The sequence below is a fragment of the Oncorhynchus tshawytscha genome, linkage group LG09 (genome assembly GCF_018296145.1).
Source record: "Oncorhynchus tshawytscha isolate Ot180627B linkage group LG09, Otsh_v2.0, whole genome shotgun sequence".
Taxonomy (NCBI): Eukaryota; Metazoa; Chordata; class Actinopteri; order Salmoniformes; family Salmonidae; genus Oncorhynchus; species Oncorhynchus tshawytscha.
In genome coordinates this window covers 31799788-31819560 of record NC_056437.1, presented here as the reverse complement: position 1 = coordinate 31819560, position 19773 = coordinate 31799788, and the positions used below count along the sequence as shown (strand labels likewise).

Below are 19773 nucleotides of genomic sequence, written 5' to 3'. Positions count from 1 at the left end.
GAGGCAAATGGTGGTCCCACCAGATACTGACTGGTTTTATGATCCACGCCCTACCTTTTTTTAAGGTATATGTGACCAAGAAATGCATATCTGTATTCCGAGTCATGTGAAATCCATAGATTAGGTTCTAATGAATTTATTTCAATTGACTGATTTCCTTAGATGAACTAGCTCAGTAAAATCTTTGAAATTGTGGCATGTTGCGTTTATATTATTGTTCAGTACATATAAATATATGTATTTCTTTTACACGTATTTAACCCCTTTATTTGGAGCACAAAATACTTCCAAACTTCCTGGTACTGGGAGAACACCATCGTGTTTGTTTGAGTCTCATCTTTCCATCAAGTGGTTATATTAGTTTGTAGGCCAAACCTTTCGCACGCTACAAACATTTTTGTGAGAAGACTACCGGTCTTTCAAACAGCACTGTAGCTCTGCCACTTTCCACCACAGATGCAGAACGCCAACATAGGCGGAAGCGGTGCATTGAGACGCAGCCCATATCTCTAGCTGAAAGACAAATTTTTATGGGGATTCTCTTATTACGTTAATTGGATTGACGCAAAGCAGCCAATCCATAAACATTCAAACGTCAAACAGTAACCAATTTCTCAAAGATCATTCTGGTTTAAACATGTTGATTCCACTTAGGTACATGGAGCTAAATCAGGTATGCTGCAGCAATGTTAATGACAGCCTAATAAACAGTCTAGCCCACTTTTTTCCTACATCCTGTACACACAGACACACCACACATGCACGCACACACACACACACACACACACACACACAAAAAAAAATACTAATTGTGCTTATGAAGGTCTATCAATCCCTATATTGGTAATTCATCATTACCATTGATGTTTTGCGGTCTCCTGCTGCTCAGTAAATGTCAGATGAGGTGATCCAAAGCGTTTTCTTTTGAGCTCAAAGCACAGTTAAGCAGCATTAGCACAGATTCTCTGTTTGGGCCTCAATCCATGTGGGTAAATAGATATTATGACTAACGGTCATTCGGTGGATCTACTGGTTATTAGTGATGGGGGGGGGAATCGATACAGTTACATATCACAATATTATTTTGTAGGGAGCATTAGCTAGCGCTATTTGGCTGTACCTGCGCCCAAAACTCCGGTATTTTTCATCCTATAGCTTGTTCTCCATCTTATTTTTAAAAAGTGTGCCCTTTAATAATGTATTTGGCTGATTGAGGACTAGAGTGGTCCTCAGTAACAAGTCCAGACATGTTGCCAGCAGGTGCATTTAAAGGTCAGGACAATCTAGCTCTCAGACATTCCACTGATTTGTATGACAAGAGAATGTACAAATACACCTATCATTTGTCCACAACAGAACATCTTGTGACATTTGCAGAAGTCTTGTCTCTCACCTTGGAGCTGTCGTCATGTGAACGCTGGTAGCGTTTCCAGCGGCAGCCATAGATCCCAGTGAGGAAGGACAAACACAGCTGCTTCTCATAGACCTGCTGCAAGGGTTGGTGCTTCACCATGCTCCTTCAGCCTCGGCTCGCCACCGGTCCGCTAGCATTCCACACTGAACAAGGAAGCCTGCAGGAGAAGAAGACCGAAACATCTTGAAGATAATTAAAAACTGGAGAGATCATTTGGAGAGAATAAAGTAACTTGAAGGAAGATAAAGGAGTGTTTGTGTGGAATACCGTTTATTATATTTTCTAGCTACTCAACATGATGACTGTCTTTCCAGTAACTGAACTCCATGGTGATTGTTGTGATGAACAACAGGAACCCTATAAATCCTAAAAACATGCATGAATATTCTGTGCCTTAGTCGTGTAACTGGGGTAGCCGGATTGTGGATCAGTGGATTGGTTTCTTTATCTTTACTCATGGTAACTCTTCCATCTGAAGCCTCCAACCATCCTATGATTAATGAGTTCTTGGCAACCAAGCACACATCAGCACATTTCAAAATGGCCTGTTAAAAGAATAGCCTGCTCGAGAAAGAGGCCCAGTATATTCAGCTCCCATTTGCCTCATGCTTTTTAAAATGATGGTTGTCTTGGTTGCATTTAAAAATGTCTTCTTGGCAAAGATAGCTTTTTCATGCCCCTTTGGAGAACAAGGAAACCTTTCCTCAAATTGCTGACACCTCTGTTCTGGAGTCACTGTCTATCATTTGTTTTATTACTCTCTCGTTCAACATTTTCATCTTGACAGTCATTTAAACAGCAGTATTACGTAAACTATACCTTTGAAAGTGTCTCAATGCAACTACTGTAGTATGAACCTTCCTCATGGCTTCATAATACTTAGACACAACCAATGGGTCAATTGTCTACAGTTGCAAAACAAGAGTCGATTTTGTGAAACATTGAGCTTCAGTTCTCTTTCTAACTGCTTTCGATGGTGCAGCTGCAGAAACTTTTGAGGATCTGAGGACCAATGCCAAATCTTTTCAGTCTTCTGAGGGGGAATAGGCTTTGTCGTGCTCTCTTCACTAATGTCTTGGTGTATTAGGACCATGATAGTTTGTTGGTGATGTGGACCCCAAGGAACTTGAAGCTCAACCTGCTCCACTAAAGCCCTGTTGATGAGAATGGGGGCATGCTCGGTCCCCCTTTTCCTGTAGTCCACAATCATCTCCTTTGTCTTGATCACGTTGAGGGAGAAGTTGTCATCCTGGCACTACATGGCCAGGTCTCTGACCTCCTCCCTATAGGCTGTTTCATCGTTGTCGGTGATCAGGCCTACCACTGTTGTGTCATCGGCAAACTTAATGATGGTGTTGGAGTCGTGCAGTCATGAGTGAACAGGGAGTACAGGAGGGGACTGAGCACGCACCCCTGAGGGGCCCCCGTGTTGAGGATCGGCGTGGCGGATGTGTTGTTACCTACCCTTACCACCTCGGGGCAAATAGAATACAGTATATACATTTGAAATGAGTAAAGCAATGAGAAACTGGAGAGGTGCCCTGAAATTTTAGGTAAAACATATTCACATTAATTATGAACAAAAAGCTGGATAAAGCAGCCTGGTCCCATAATAAAAGAGTGAACAATCTCAAGTTGCAGCCTTCTCAATTATTGTGAAAAATTCTTATTACAATCAATTCTTAATGTTGTGTGACTAGCAAAGGAAATTATACTATATATATCTGTAGGACTGAAACACATCATCCATCCTCTGGCAACTCTTGATACTGAGGACCAATACCATGTTTCAAATGGACAAAATGACAAATCAATGTCCTTTCAATTCAACACATATCAAGCCAAACCCAACCTCAGCACCCAGAACCAAATCAGCTGAGGCTGTCATGAGAGACTAGGCCTAACCACATGTGATGCACTTTCCAACATTCAATGAAAGTATTAATTACGTGTAAAACAGAACATGATTTAACTTTGTCTATTATCTCATCTACAGTGTACTCGGAAAGTATTCAGACCTCTTGACTTTTCCAAATGGTTTCCTCATCAATCCATACATACCCCATAATGACAAAGCGAAAACAGGTTTAGATTTTTATGTACAAATGTATAATTTAAAAAAAAAAGTTATATAGTATTTACGTAAGTAATCAGACCTTTTGCTATGAGACTCGAAATTGAGCTCAGGTGCATCCTGTTTCCATTGATCATCCTTGAGATGTTACTACAACTTGATTGGAGTCCACTTGTGGTAAATTCAATTAATTAGACATGATAGGGAAAGGCACATGCCTGTCTATATAAGGTCCCACAGTTGACAGCACAAGTCAGAGCAGAAGGAATTGAGGTCAAAGGAATTGTCTGTAGAGCTCCGAGACAGGATTGTGTCGAGGCACAGATGTGGGGAAGGTTACCAAAACATTTCTGCAGCATTGAAGGTCCCCAAGAACACAGCGGCCTCCATCACTCTTAAATGGAAGATGTTTGGAACCACCAAGACTCTTCCTAGAGCTGGCTGCCCGGCCAAACTGAGCAATCGGCCTTGGTCAGGGAGGTGACCAAGAACCCGATGGTCACTCTGACAGAGCTCCAGAGTTCCTCTGGAGAGATGGGAGAACCTTCCAGAAGGACAACCATTTCCGCAGCACTCCACCAATCAAGCCTTTATGGTAGAGTGACCAGACGAAAGCTACTCTTCAGTAAAAAGGCACATGACAGCACGCTTGGACTTTGCCAAGAGGCACCTAAAGACTCAGACCATGAGAAACAAGATTGTCTGTTCTGACGAAACCAACTCTTTGGCCTAACTACCAAGCTTCACATCTGGAGTAAACTTGGCACCATCCCTATGGTTGTGGCAGCATCATGCTGTGGGGATGTTTTCCGTGGCAGGGACTGGGAGACTAGTCAGGATCGAGGGAAATATGTTCTTTGCTCCGTTCATAGAGATCCTTGATGAAAACCTGCTCCAGAGTGCTCAGGACCTCAGACTGGGGCGAAGGTTCACCTTCCAACAGGACAACAACCCTAAGCACACAGCCAAGACAACGCAAGAGAGGCTTCGGGACAAATCTCTGAATGTCCTTGATTACCCTAGCCAGAGACCGAACTTGAACCTGATCGAACATCTCTGGAGAGACTTAAAATGTCTGTGCAGCAACACTCCCCATCCAATCTGACAGAGCTTGAGAGGATCTGCAGAGAAGAATGGGAGAAACTCCCCAAATACAGGTGCGCCAAACTTGTAGTGTCATACTCAAGAAGACTCAAGGCTGTAATCGCTGCCAAAGGTGCTTCAACAAAGTACTGAGGAAAGGGTCTGAATACTTATGTAAATGTGATATTTTATTGACAGCTGACCCTTACCTACTGACTCTTACCTTAACCCTAATCTTAACCTAACCTTAATGCAAACAAATTTGGAAATTATATATCAGTTTGCATGTCAGCCACATCCCCTTAGTTTTTCCCTACCTCAAGCTGAAAATCTATTTTACACGAGAACATACGTATCAATCATTGCCAAAAGCTACATTTCCACTATCTCCTCCACTCTGTTGATTTATCAAATCAATGCTACCATGCCAACCTAAACGAGATAAGCTCAACTTGTTAAATAAATAAATATTGATTGGTCTTTTTAAATCACACCAGCGGTCCGGGTGAGCGTCAGTGTTCTCTCAGTGAATGGCTGTCAGATGAAGACATAGGACAGTGACAGGGGCCCATTTCCTGGTTAATCTTCCCAGACAAAGAGAGCAGTGAATTTCCCCCTGTTCTTTATCTCCTAACAGACTGACCGATTCTCAGAACGGAGAGATAGAGAGAGTGAGATTGAAAATGTGAGTGGCTGGCAGCTCCAGCTGTATTATCTGGTTTCCTCAGCTCAGCTGTGTTTGTGTAAAGCTACTGTGCCAGGTCCACAGTTTCCATGACGCTGGAATGAGCTCCCTATCAGCCTTTCACAGATCTAGCCTGGTCCTGGAATAGGGTTTATTCAAGAAATAAGATTGATGCTTTATTGAGTAATGACCATATAAACCAGTGGAGGCTCTTCAGATGAGAATGTGGAGGAGCATTCTCCTAAGTGAATTTCATAAAAATAAAAATAGTGAAACATTAAAAAAGTAATCCTTTTTATATAAAACTATACAAAATATATTCACGTCACCAAATAATTGATTAAAACACACTGTTTTGTAACAGTCTACAGTAGCCTTAACAGCACTTTGTAGGGTAGCGCCATGGTTTAGCCGGAGGAAAGCTCGTTTCCGTCCTCCTCTTGGTACATTGGCTTCAATACAAAACCTAGGAAGCTCATGGATATCACCCCTTCCATAAACTTACACAGTAATTATGACAACTTCCGGAGGACATCGTCCAACCCATCAGAGCTCTTACATCATGAATTGACATGATGTCCACCCAATCAAAGGATCAGAGAATGAATCTAGTACTGAAAGCATAAGCTACAGCTAGCTAGCACTGCAGTGCATAAAATGTTGTGAGTAGTTGACTAAGAGAGAGAAAGACAATAGTTGAACAGTTTTGAACAAATTAATTAAATTGAAAAATGAAGGAGAAGCAAGAGAGTGAGAGATACATGTATTTTTCTTTTCACTTTCACTTAGCTAGTAAATGCAGCTAGCTAGTTTAGCCTACTCAAAAAACGGCAGAGAGGGATGCTATGTTAGCTAGCTGGCTATGGCTATCCAACACTGGAACCCTTCCAAGTCAAGGTAAGTTTTTGGTTTTATTCATTATTGCCACTGGGGTCCACAGGTGTAACTGCTAAACTGTTTGCTGACTGTACACTGTACTGCATGATTGTAGCGGGTTTACTAACGAGTTAGTTCTAGTGGCTAAGTTGACTATGAAGTTAGCTAATATAGAGACAACAATGTAGGCTGTGTGTAGCGGTTAGCGGTTATGATATGAAGGTTTGGCTTCGAAAGGTTTTTTCACATGGTCACAGACATCTGATGTGTTTGTTGTACACTGAATTCTACAAGCGAAGGGAAAAGGTAAGAGGAGGAAAGCGTGTAGATGTGAGAAGGAATTACACAATTAGTAAAATGATTATGCTGTTTGTATGTGGCTGCTATGAAAGTGAAGTGTTTGCGTGTGATCAGGGGTGTATTATTCATTCCACCAAATTTGTTGAAAAACATATCTTAAGCGGAAGCAAACAGAACAAAACAGAGATAAACATATACTAACTATACTGAACAAAAATATAAAACACAACATGCAACAATTTCAAAGATTTTACTAAGTTACAGTTAGTTCATAGGAGGAAATTAGTCAACTGAAATAAATGCATTAGGCCCTAATCTATGGATTTCACATGACTGGGAATACAGATATGCATCTGTATTCCCATGACTGTACCAGATAAGGTATCTGTATCTGTACAGACACCTTAAGAAAAAGGGCTTCACAATGAGCCTCAGGATCTCATTGCGGCATTTTTTGTGCATTGAAATTGCTATTCGATAAAATGCAATTGTGTTCTTGTCCGTAGCTTATGCCTGCCCATATCATAACCCCACCGCAACCATGGGGCACTCTGTTCACAATGTTTACATCAGGAAACCGCTTGCCCACATGATGCCATACACATGGTTTGCGGTTTTGAGGCCAGTTGGACGTACTGCCAAATTCTCTAAAACGATGTTGAAGGTGGCTTATGATAGAGAAATGGACAATCAATTCCCTGCCAGTAGCTCTGTTGGACATTTTTGGAGTCAGCATGCCAACTGATGCTCCCTCAAAACTTGTGACATCTTTGGCATTGTGTTGTGTGACAAAAACACACATTTTAGTGTGGCCTTTTATTGTCCCCAGCACAAGGTGCACCTGTGTAATTATCATGCTGTTTAACCAGCTTCGTGATATGCCACACCTGTTAGGTGGATGGATTATCTTGGTAAAGGAGAAATATGTAAAAATGTAAACATTTTAGAGAAATAAGCTTTTTGTGCACATATCTGGGATATTTTATTTCAGCTCATGAAACATGGGACCAACACTTTACATTTTGTGTTTATATTTTTGTTTAGTGTACATTACCAAAAGTATGTGGACATCTGCTTGTCGTAAAATCTCATTCCGCTCAGCCACAAGAGCATTAGTGAGGTCGGACAATGATGTTGGGTGATTAGGCCAGGCTTACAGTTGGCTTTCCAATTCATCCCAAATGTTTCGATGGGGTTGAGGTCAGGGCTCTGTGCAGGTCAGTCAAGTTCTTCCACACCGATCTCGACAAACAATTTCTGCATAGATCTCGCTTTGTGCACAGGGGCATTGTAATGCTGAATCAGGAAAAGGCCTTCCTCAAACTGTTGCTACAAACTTGGAAGAACAGAATTGTCTAGAATGCAATTGTATATTGCAGGGTTAAGATTTCCCTTCACTGGAACTAAGTGGTCTAGCCCGAACCATGAAAAACAGCCCCAGACCTTTATTACTCTTCCACCAAACTTTACAGTTGGCACTATGCATTTGGGAAGGTAATATTCTCCTGACATCTGCCAAACCCAGATTTGTCTGTCAGACTGCCAGATGGTGAAGTGTGTTTCATCACTCTAAAGAACGCGTTTCCACTAATCCAGAGTTCAATGGTGGCGAGCTTTACAGCACTCCAGCTGATGCTTGGCATTGCGCATAGTGATCTTAGGCTTGTGTGCGGCCAAGCGATCTTGTGCTGACATTGCTTCCAGAGGCAGTTTGAAAGTCGTGAGTGAGTATTTATTTTTACACGCTACTCGCTTCAGCACTCGGCGTTCCCATTCTATGAGCTTGTGTCGCCTACTACTTCGCAGCTGAGCCGTTGTTGCTCCTAGACGTTTCCACTTCACAATAACAACACTTACAGTTGACCGGAGAAGCTCTAGCAGGGCAGATATTTGACAAACTAACTTGTTGGAAAGGTGGTATCCTAGGACGGTGCCCCGTTGAAAGTCATTGAGTTCTTCAGTAAGGCCATTCCACTGCCAATGTTTGTTTAAGGAGATTCCATGGCTTATTTTCCACCATAATTTGCAAATAAATTCATTAAAAAATCCTACAATGTGATTGTCTGGATTTTTTTCCCCTCATTTTGTCTGTCATAGTTAAAGTGTACCTATGATGAAAATTACAGGCCTCTCTCATCTTTTTAAGTGGGAGAACTTGCACAATTGGTGGCTGACTAAATACTTTTTTGCCCCACTGTATATGACGTAATGACGCCATGGAAAATGTTGCACTACACATGCAACACAGCATTTCTAACCCAGCCCACAATGTCTGCTGTGTGGATTGAGCAGTAAACAAGTTGAGCAGTCATTTGAAAGAGTAATAAAATCCAGTGAGACAACTCTAATTGAATTCATTGCCCTTGACAATCAACAGTTCTCTGTCGTGAGTGATGTTGGCTTTCGCCGACCTGTCGAGCACCGGTACACACTACCAAGTGCGCTATTTTTCAGATGTGCGCTATTTTTCAGATGTTGCCCTACCGGAGTTACACAGTGATGCAGAAGGTTACAATTGGTGGATAATGTTAAACAAGGTTGGAATGTGAAGCAATGAAATGGGATATCAGTCTACTCGGTTATCCCCACAGAACACAACTGTGATGAGTTCACACAAATTTTAGCATCGTAGCTCTTATCGCGGGACTGTGACTGTGAAATCACCTCCCCAGTCAGCCTATTTTGTGTATTGACATTCATATTGCTCTGTACAATTTACCTAAGGATTGGGGATCAATGAAATGGGGTTTCAGTCTACTTAATACTCAAGATATTTTTCCCCAACGTCCTCCTCAGAGGTATCAGACTCCAAAACATCCACGCAGTATTGTTTTTCCTCGGGAATAGTGTTCAATACAAATAGGTTGACAATAAATGTGGCTCAATTCACAGTTGTTTCAGAGTCCCGCAATATGCCCCCAGTGCAATTCTAAAGTATAATACATCCAGTGTGACTTCAACAGATTTTTGCAAATTAAACCATTAATTGTCTTCTGTTGATTTTATATAACAACATTCCAACCTCGTTTAGCATGATCTATTCAATTATGGCATAATTCTACTATGTGTATTCATTTGTATCACATTCCATTTTAAAGGCTAACCGCAAAGTCCACTATTGTGGCTAATCCTTATTGTGGCTAGCTTCACATAGATGGGTCCGACCACCATTGATCAAATAAGACCTGTCTTATAAATGAGGTTTTTTTTTTTAGATGATGACACCAACTGTAGCTATATAGTTTGCTAACTTTACCAGCATCATAGCATACATATCGATGAATCATTATGACATATGAAATGTGAGTGACAGTGTAATCAATGTGTAATAACTACGTAAAAAATGTATGAACACGTTAAATTATTATGTGGCATGCAGTCATATTCAGGTCCTGATTGGTCAACAAGCTAGTTTAAACGTCAAATAGTGTTATATACTGTATATATCTTGTTTGTGTTATTGGTGTCAAATAGTGTTATAGTGTTATATCTTTTTTGACACACAAAGACCCAAATGGCGTTCCATAGAAATCCTGATTGAGAATGAAAAGACTGAACAAATGAACAACGAAACAGCACAGCAAGTAAGTGAAAGAAATAGGGTTTGATTATGTTTTTCTGGTAATGGGGACATACGTAAATGCCAACAAAATTATTTTTTGGTCAGTGGTGTGTGTGTGTGCGTGCGTGCGTAACCATTATTTAACTAGGCAAGTCAGACCACTATTGTTTTCACTATATGGCTTCACCATGTTTCATTGAAATGTACAGCTGTGTGTCATCCGCATAGCAGTGAAAGTTAACATTATGTTTTCGAATAACATCCCCCAAGAGGTAAAATATATAGTGAAAACAATAGTGGTCCTAAAACGGAATCTAGGGTATTGCGCAAGGTTAAATTGAGTTCCTCAGTTAGGTGGTTAACTGATTTTTGTCCTCTGGCGTCCTTGGGTAGACAGAGGGAATCTGGAAGGACATCAAGGAATCTTTGTGTTGTCTGTGAATTTATAGCACGACTTTTGATGTTCCTTGGTTGGGGTCTGAGCAGATTATTTGTTGCAATTGCAAACGTAATAAAATGGTGGTCCGATAGTCCGGGATTATGAGGAAAAACATTAAGATCCACAACATTTATTCCATGGGACAAAACTAGGTCCAGCGTATGACTGTGACAGTGAGTGGGTCCAGAGACATGTTGGACAAAACCCACTGAGTCGACGATGGCTCCGAAAGCCTTTTGGAGTGGGTCTGTGGACTTTTCCATGTGAATATTAAAGTCACCAAAGATTAGAATATTATCTGCTATGACTACAAGGTCCGATAGGAATTCAGGGAACTCAGTGAGGAACGCTGTATATGGCCCAGGAGGCCTGTAAACAGTAGCTATTAAAAGTGATTGAGTAGGCTGCATAGATTTCATGACTAGCCTTAACGTCGGTAGCCCTGCCCCCTGGTAAACAGTGTATGATCGCTGGATGATTCGTTTTAGGTCTAATACTGCGGGTAATGGGAGTCGCCAATGACTAGAGTTTTCAATTTGTCAGAGCTAATGGTGGGAAGCTTCGGCGTCTCAGACCCCGTAACGGGAGGAGTAGAGACCAGAGAAGACTCGGCGAAAGTACTTCTGGAGAGAGTTTGCTGCACTGAAAGTAAAGGGGCTGAATAATTTTGCACGCCCAATTTCAGTTTTTGATTTGTTAAAAAGGTTTGAAATATCCAATAAATGTCGTTCCACTTCATGATTGTGTCCCACTTGTTGTTGATTCTTCACAAAAAAATACAGTTTTATATCTTTATGTTTGAAGCCTGAAATGTGGCAAAAGGTTGCAAAGTTCAAGGGGGCCGAATACTTTCGCAAGGCACTGTATCTGTACTTACTGGTGGCACAGACGCTGTTTCATCCTTTCCTACACTGAAATTACCCTTGCCTAACGATTGCGTCTGAAGCTGGGCTTGTAGCACAGCTATCCTCGCCGTAAGGCGAGTACAGCGACTGCAATTAGAAGGCATCATGTTAATGTTACTACTTAGCTTCAGCTGTTGGAGGTCCTGACGAATCGTGTCCAGATAAAGCGTCCGGAGTGAAAAAGTTGAGGAAAAAATATATATATATAAACGGTAATTAAAAAGTAAAAACCGTAAAGTTGTCAGGTAGCAAAATAGGTTGGCAACAAAACGCACAGCAACTCGAAAACAAGTCTGCAAGTTGTGACCGGAAATGACCGGAAACACTGCACTCTTTGAGAGAAGTAGTTAGCAAACCAGGCCAAAGTCCCCTCAGAGACACCAATACTCATTAGCCGGCCCACAACAATGGAATGGTCTACCGTATCAAATGCTTTGGCCAATATACAGGGGGTACCGGTAGCAAGTCAGGTTAGTCGAGGTAAATCCTGGATGTCAGGATGCTTGGCCCCAGTGATGTACTGGGCTGTACGCACTATCCTCTGTAGCGCCTAATGGTCAGATGCCAAGCAGTTGCCATACCAAGTGGTGATGCAAGTGGTGATGTCAGGATGCTCTCGATGGTACAGCTTTCAAACTTTTTGAGGATCTGGGGACCCATGACAAATATTTTCAGTCTCCTGTGTGGGAAAAGGTGTTGTCGTGCCCTCTTCACAACTCTCTTGATGTGTTAGGACCATGATAGTTTGTTGGTGATCTGGACACTAAGGAACTTGAAACTCTTGACCCGCTCCACTTCAACCCCATCGATGTTAATGGGGGGCCTGTTCAGCCCTCCTTTTGCTATAGTCCACGATCAGCTCCTACATCTTGCTCACATTGAGAGAGAGGTTGTTGTCCTGGCACCAAACTGCCAGGTCTCTGACCTCCTCCCTATAGTCTGTCTCATCATTGTCTGTGATCAGGTCTACCACTGTTTTGTCGTCAGCAAACTTAATGATGGTGTTGAGCGGCGTGCTTGGCCACACAGTCGTGGGTGAACAGGGAGTACAGGAGGGGACTAAGCACACACCCCTCCTGAACTAAGCACGCACCCCTCCTGGGTCTCGGGTTTCCGGCATGATGGTGTTGATGTGAGCCATGACCATTCTTTCAAAGCACTTCATGGCGACCGACGTGAGTGCTACGGGGCGGTAATCATTTAAGCAGGTTACCTTTGTTTTCTTTAGCACAGGGACTATGGTGATCTGTTTGAAACATGTAGGTATTACAGACTCGGTCAGGGAGAGGTTGAATGTCAGTGAAGACACTTGCCAGTTGGTCCGCACATGCTTTGAGTACACGTCCTGGTAATCCGTCTGGCCCCGCAGTTTTGCGAATGTTGACCTGTTTAAAAGGTCTTGCTCACATTGGCTACGGATAGGGTGATCACACAGTCGACTGGAACAGCTTGTGTTCTCATGCATGCTTCAGTGTTGCTTGCCTCGAAGCAAGCATAAAAAGCATTTAGCTCGTCTGGTAGGCTCGCGTCACTGGGCAGCTCGCGGCTGTAGTCCGTAATATTTTTCAAGCCCTGCCACATCCGACAAGTGTCAGAGCTGGTATAGTAGGATTCAGTCTTAGTAATATATTGACATTTTGCCTGTTTGATGGTTTCCTTGAGGGCATAGCGGGATTTCTTATAAGCGTCCGGATTAGTGTCCTGCTCATTGAAAACGTCAGCTTTATCCTTTAGCTCAGTATGGATGTTGCCTGTAATGCATGGCTTCTGGTTGGGAAATGTACATACAGTCACTGTGGGGACAATGTCGTCGATGCACTTATTGATGAAGCCGGTGACTGAGGTTGTATACTCCTTAATGCCGTTGGATGAATCCCGGAACGTATTCCAGTCTATGCTAGCAAAACAGTCCTGTAGCGTAACATCCACGTCATCTGACCATTTCCATATTGAGCAAGTCACTGGTACGTCCTGCTTTTGCTTGTAAGTAGGAATCAGGAGGATAGAATTATGTCAGATTTTCCAATTGGAGGACGATGGAGGGCTTTGTATGCGTCTCTGTGTGTGGAGTAAAGGTGGTCTAGAATTTTTTTTCCCTCTGGTTGAACATGTGACATGCTGGTAGAAATTAGGTAAAAAGGTCAGCATTAAAGTCCCTAGCCACTAGGAGTGCCGCTTCTGGATGAGGATTTTCTTGTTTGCGCATGGCCTTACACAGCTTGTTGAGTGCAGCATCGATTTGTGGTGGTAAATAGATGGCTACGAATACTATAGATGAGAACTCTCTCAGTAGAAAGAGTTGTCAACAGCTTATAATGAGGTATTCTACCTCAGGCGAGCAATACCTTCAGACTTCTTTAATAATAGACATCGCGCACCAGCAGTTATTGACAAATAGACACACAACCCCGCCCCTCGTCTTACCAGACATAGCTGCACTGTTCTGCCGATGCACAGAGATTCCGATTCATTGTTTAGCCACGTCTCGGTGAAACACAAGATATTACAGTTTTTAATGTCCAGTTGGTAGGATAGTCTTAATCGTAGATCATCCAATTTGTTTTCCAATGATTGCACATTCGCCAATAATACGGAGGGTAATGTGTGGTTTACCTACTTGTCGGGGAATTCTTCAAGCACTCCTTGGGGTTTAACATACAATACTGCCAATGGTTGATTCAGTTAACTGGAGAAATATCTATAACAAAGCCCTTTAAGCTTTTTGGAATGTAACTTTTACCCTGGGCAGGAAAATATCCCAGGTAGTAAGACTTCAGAGGCCTTTAAAGGATCGCTGCAGGGAGTTTCATAACTGGCGTCTTACTGTAGCTGAGGAACAAGTGTCCCAGGGGCAAACAGAGAAAAGCAAAACAACCCGAAACAAGACAAAACAAACAAAGCAAAACAACCTGAAACAAGACAAGAGACAGGGCGGTGTGTATCACAAAACAACTGGCAAATCAAATAACAGAGAAGGGTGTAGTCCCCTTTGGGAATTAGTCCTAAGTTGTATAAATTGTTAAAAACTAGAGAAACAGTCGCAGGTGTGGGGCTGCTGTGCAATGTTGGTTTCTCTATTTTTCCATGGAAAAAGATACAACAATTCCATAATCCACTGCAAATGTCTGTCAACACACTCTATCAGACGGCACTGTCTAGTTCCACCTGTGAGAGATGGAGAAATCAGTCTGGTTGTCTGTTTGCTGACCGGAGTGTCTTCAACACCCGTTGTTTTAACGCGTCCCCCTAGCAACTTGTAATAACCATGCAGAAGAGCCACCCAACTGACTGGCCCCTAAATGTTGTGACATCTTTCATCAACAGTCTCCTCTCAGCTGTTTGTGGTTATCTGTCCATAGCCAGAGGGACTGAACTGAAGAGACAGGACTTCCTTCCTGTTGGGGTGTCATTATGTCTTTCCTCTGAGTCTGGCTTTCAAAATATCTACCACACTCCATCTCAATCATCTCAAGTTGCTTCCTCTGCTCATCTCCTGTTTGAGTCTGCATTCTTTGAAGCTACCAACCAACACAGCTACATCTCAATAATCTAAAGTAGCTTCCTCTCCTTGTCTCCTTTTTTAGTCTGGTTTCCTTGATGCTACCTACCAACATGGCTGCATCTTAATCATCTAAAGTGGCTTCCTCGTCTCCATCTGCACTAGTATGAGAAGACAAGCCAAGTAAAATCCTTACAGCAGAGGGACTTGTTTTCTTCTGTCCAGCATGCAGGTAAAGGAGAGGAGACAAGGAGAGTGAATCTGTTTAGATTATTTGAGAGGCTGCCCACAACAATCTGAGAAGACTTCTCTAGGTTTCTCTCTCTGTGTCTCACTTCCTTGCCAAATCTGTTCTAGAACCATCCTCTCAGACGATAGCATTGTTCTAGAATTGGCTTCTCAGATGAGAGCACATGTCAAAGTTACCGTTGTCATTAGAATCATCAGCTCATGGTTATTCATAGAATAATCCACTGAGTCTCTGCCATGGATATATATAAAATTAGCTCTTTATATTGGTCAGTGTTACTTATCTCCAGGCTCCCTCATCATTCATTCATTCCCTCATGAAAAATATATTACATTAGTTATTCATTCCTGGATCTCTCATTCAGTGTATTCACCTCCCCACAATAGGGTTTTCATTAGAGCAATGTTCTCATTATAGCTACTCATCAAAGGGGTGGGAAGACATTGAACATTTACTAACACTGCCCTCATTCGAACCATAGGTTCAGATATGACTCATACTACATGTGAAATCAATCATCGCTGAGGTTGCTGGTGCCAGAAATAGACTTTGCTGACGCTGTGTTATGTACCTGACATTATCAGGTAGTGGGTGGATGTGGCTTAAAGCTGATTGAGATGTCCCTTAGTAGCAACGCTGTGTAACCTCTTGGTCTTCATTTGATCATTCATGCAGAGTCTGCCACGTTGAGGCCAAATCATTATTTCATTAATGATGATTCAGACCTGACAGATAATAACCTCATGATGACGTAGGTTGGGAAAGGCAGGGTAAGATACAGACTGGAAAGTGTTGTTACAAAAGCACTGGCTCTACACTCTTAGAAAAAACGGTGTTATCTAGAACCTAAAGGGTTATTTGGTTGTCCCCTTAGGAGAACCCTTTGAAGAACTATTTTTGGTTCCAGGTAGAACCCTTTTTGTTCCAGGTAGAACCATATTGGTTCCATGTAGAACCTTTTCCACAGAGGGTTTTACATGGAACCCAACATTTTTCAACCTGGAACCAAAAGGGTTCTCCATGGAACCAAAAAGAGATCTTATATGTGGACAACCAAAGAACCCTGTTGGAACCCTTTTCTCTAAAAGTATAGTCTCTCGACCAGATTCTCAAAGGCAAAAAAAAAAGTAAACTTAATTAACCCAATTAATTAAAATAGAGATCCTAGAGTTGCTTATGACTGAGATGTGCCCTGGTGCAATTTGTTGCTGTGATTACTAGAGCCCATCCCAACCTTCTCTCGGATCTGGTACAGGACAAAGATAGGAAGAGATCCATATCACAACCTGGTTGGCCAACACCTGCTGAAAATATTTCAGGCAGTCTACGGGCTCCCGAGTGGCGCAGCGGTCTAAGGCACTGCATCTCAGTGCTAGAGGCTTCACTAGAGACCCTGGTTCGATTCCAGGCTGTGTCACAACCGGCCGTGATTGGGAGTCCCATAGGGCGGCACACAACTGGCCTAGCGTCGCCTGGGTTAGGGTTTGGCCCGGGGTAGGCCGTCATTGTAAATAAGAATTTGTTCTTAACTGACTTGCCTAGTTAAATAAAGGTTCAATAAATACAAATAATAACCTGTCAAAACAGGCCTCAATATTCATTGTATTAAAACACAAAGCTAAATGTGTGCATTCACAAATGTTGATCTTCTCTCAGAAATCATAATCTCTATGACAGGCCCAAGCTAGACAGACAGATAATAGCAGCCCAGAGATGTCTTTGCTGGCCCAATCCTATATGGCAGAGGACCCAAATGTAACCATGAGCCATTTCTTCATTTGGCCTTGAATTTAACTCTGGTTCAATCAAGAGATATGAGTTGGGAAACAGTTTGCATAAAGTTGCCCTTCTGCAATCTGTAACTATATAGTATTGTCTAATTACCCAGCTAGTACTACACTGTAATTGCAGACACAGTGTATAAAACAACTAATTAAACTAGAATTGAAGCAAGTGGCCAAGTACTTTCTACATTGGTCACTAGTACAGTTACTGTGTAGTTATTTGGTAATTACGCAAGTGAATTCAATTTCTATTTAACTAGGTATCAGTGCAATTTACTGTAAGGGTTGACCAGGAATGTTAGGCTACAGTGAGAAATAATACAGTAAGGTATGATGATGGTGATGTGATAGAGAACAAAAATCATATTTAAACTGTCCAGGTCTGGTCAGCCACTGTGAACTGTTTTATATACATTATACAGATATATATTTTATCATCTACCCAGTTAGCCAAAATAAATACAACTTCGAGGTCATCATGGTCTCATTGCGTCTCATGAAATGATAGCAGGGAAACAAGGCACTTCACACAGGTCAATAGACTATGTGACAGCGATCGGATTATATGAAACGTAATCCGTTAGCCTGCGCACAATGTCAACACTCACCTTCCCTCCACGACGGTGTATCTTCTCCAAAGCAAAACGTATAAAACAGGTTCCTGTCTGTCACAGCTATGTTCTTGTGAGATTAGGCAACACCAATACTTGTCCCCTCTTTGAAGTTATTGCAGATTCAAACTTCAAATAATACGCAAATGTGTGGTTTCTGGTTATGTTGGCAACCCATCTAATGACAAAACATCACTTGAATTAAACTAAACGCAGCGAGAATTATATTTCAAATGACAATGTCCGAAGTTTTTTTTCCTTAAATCCCAAGAAAATGACTCACAGGACTGTGACTCACCGACACACTTCGCAGATCAGGAGAGAACCTTAATTCATTCGACACGGTGTGGGTGGAGCTACAGTGTATCCACTGCATTTGCCCTGGTTCGGAGTAGAGGGCGTTAGAAACTAGTGACACAATGAGCATCGGAGGTATGATCAACTGAATCAGGTCTACACGTTGGATAGGTAAATAAAAGTGCACACTGTAAACGACATACTCCAATAATGACTAAATAACGCAATTATTTTTTCCATAGGTTCCCTACAAGGATCATATTCCTAATCAGGGCCAGATTAATCCAGGCCGGTGGGAGGCCCAAGAGGCAGCTATAAAACAAAATGTTAAACTAATACATCAAGAATATAACAGTGAGTGTAAAAAAACATTACAAACATGCTATTTCCATGGAATAAATTGAGCAGATGATTCCAGGTGAAAACTAGGATCCCTTATTGATGTCACCTGTTAAATCCACATCAATCAGTGTAGATGAAGGAGAGGAGACAGGCTAAAGAAGGATTATTAAACCTTGAGACAATTGAGACATTGGTTGAGAATGTGTGCCATTCAGAGGGTGAATGGGCAAGACCAAGGATTGAAGTGCCTTTTCACACTCAACAGTTTCCAGGGTGTATCAAGAATAGTCCACAATTGGACTCAACATGGGGCAGCATTAATGTGCCCATGTTGTGAAACGTTTCCAGCACCTTCTAGAGTCCATGCCCGATGAATTGGGGCAGTTCTGAGGGCAAACAATGTACAACTCAATATTAGGAAGGTGCTTTGAACACTCAGTGTATGTATGATATACAGTTGAAGTCAGAAGTTTACATACACTTAGGTTGGAGTCATTAAAACTCGTTTTTCAACCACTCCACCAATTTCTTGTTAACAATCTATAGTTTTGGCAAGTCTGTTAGGACATCTACTTTGTGCATGGCGCAAGTAATTTTTTCAACAATTGTTTACAGACAAATTATTTAACTTACAATTCACTCCATCAAAATTCCAGTGCATCAGAAGTTTACATAAACTAAGTTAACTGTGCCTTTAAACAGCTTGGAAAATTCCAGAAAAATGCCATGGCTTTAGAAGCTTCTGATAGGCTAATTGACATCAATTGAGTCAATTGGAGGTGTACCTGTGGGTGTATTTCAAGGCCTACTGTCACGACTCCTACCGAAGGTGGCCCCTCTTGCTGTTCGGGTGGTGCTCGGTGGTCGTCGTCACCGGCCTACTAGCTGCCACCGATCCCTTTTCTGTTGTTTTTGTCTGATTAGTAACACCTGTTTCTTGTTTAGGTTTAGTTGGGCTATTTAAGCTGCTGGTGGGCCCGCCTGCTCTTTGTGCGGGCTTGTTTAGTTTCCCACTGGTTATTTTGTGTGGTAGTGCTGGTTGTTTTGGATGTTTTGGATTTTCCCTCCGGACTGTTGCGGTCCTGGTTTTGGGCGATTGTATATGTGCGCCCAGTTTCTTTGTGAGTACATTTTCCCCAGTGCGTAATAAAGCGCTACTCTGTATCTTCTGCCTCCTGCGTCTGACTCCGCACCCACTACGCCCAGTGCGTTACACCTACCTTCAAACTCAGTGCCTCTTTGCTTGACATCATTGGAAAATCTAAATAAATCAGCCAAGAACTCAGAGAAAAATGGTAGACCTCCACAAGCCTGGTTCATCCTTGGGAGCAATTTTCAAACACCTGAAGGTACCACATTCATCTGTACAAACAATAATATGCAAGTATAAACACCATGGGACCACGCAGCCGCCATACCGCTCAGGAAGGAGATGAGTTCTGTCTCCTAGAGAGGAATGTACTTTGATGCGAAAACTGCAAATCAATCCCATAGCAACAGCAAAGGACCTTGTGAGGATGCTGGAGGAAACAGGTACAAAAGTATCTATATCCACAGTAAAACAAGTCCTATATCGACATGACCTGAAAGGTCGCTCAGCAAGGAAGAAGCCACTGCTCCAAAACCGACATAAAAAAGCCAGACTACGGATT

At 42.1% G+C, this 19773-nt stretch overlaps 1 protein-coding gene across 2 annotated transcripts in view; it reads right to left on the bottom strand.

Moving 5' to 3' along the window:
- The window catches only part of LOC112257812 (glycerophosphodiester phosphodiesterase domain-containing protein 5), a 47692-nt gene extending 29878 nt beyond the window's left edge, over nucleotides 1-17814 (bottom strand). For both annotated transcript variants that reach the window (XM_024431677.2, XM_024431678.2), the window contains exons 1-2: nucleotides 17480-17814; nucleotides 1394-1571 (exon numbers count right to left, since the gene is read on the bottom strand). In XM_024431677.2, the coding sequence (XP_024287445.1) occupies nucleotides 1394-1513 (120 nt within the window). In that variant the 5' untranslated portion in view covers nucleotides 1514-1571; nucleotides 17480-17814. The remainder of the gene's footprint in view (nucleotides 1-1393; nucleotides 1572-17479) is intronic.
- Nucleotides 17815-19773: the final 1959 nt, after the last annotated feature.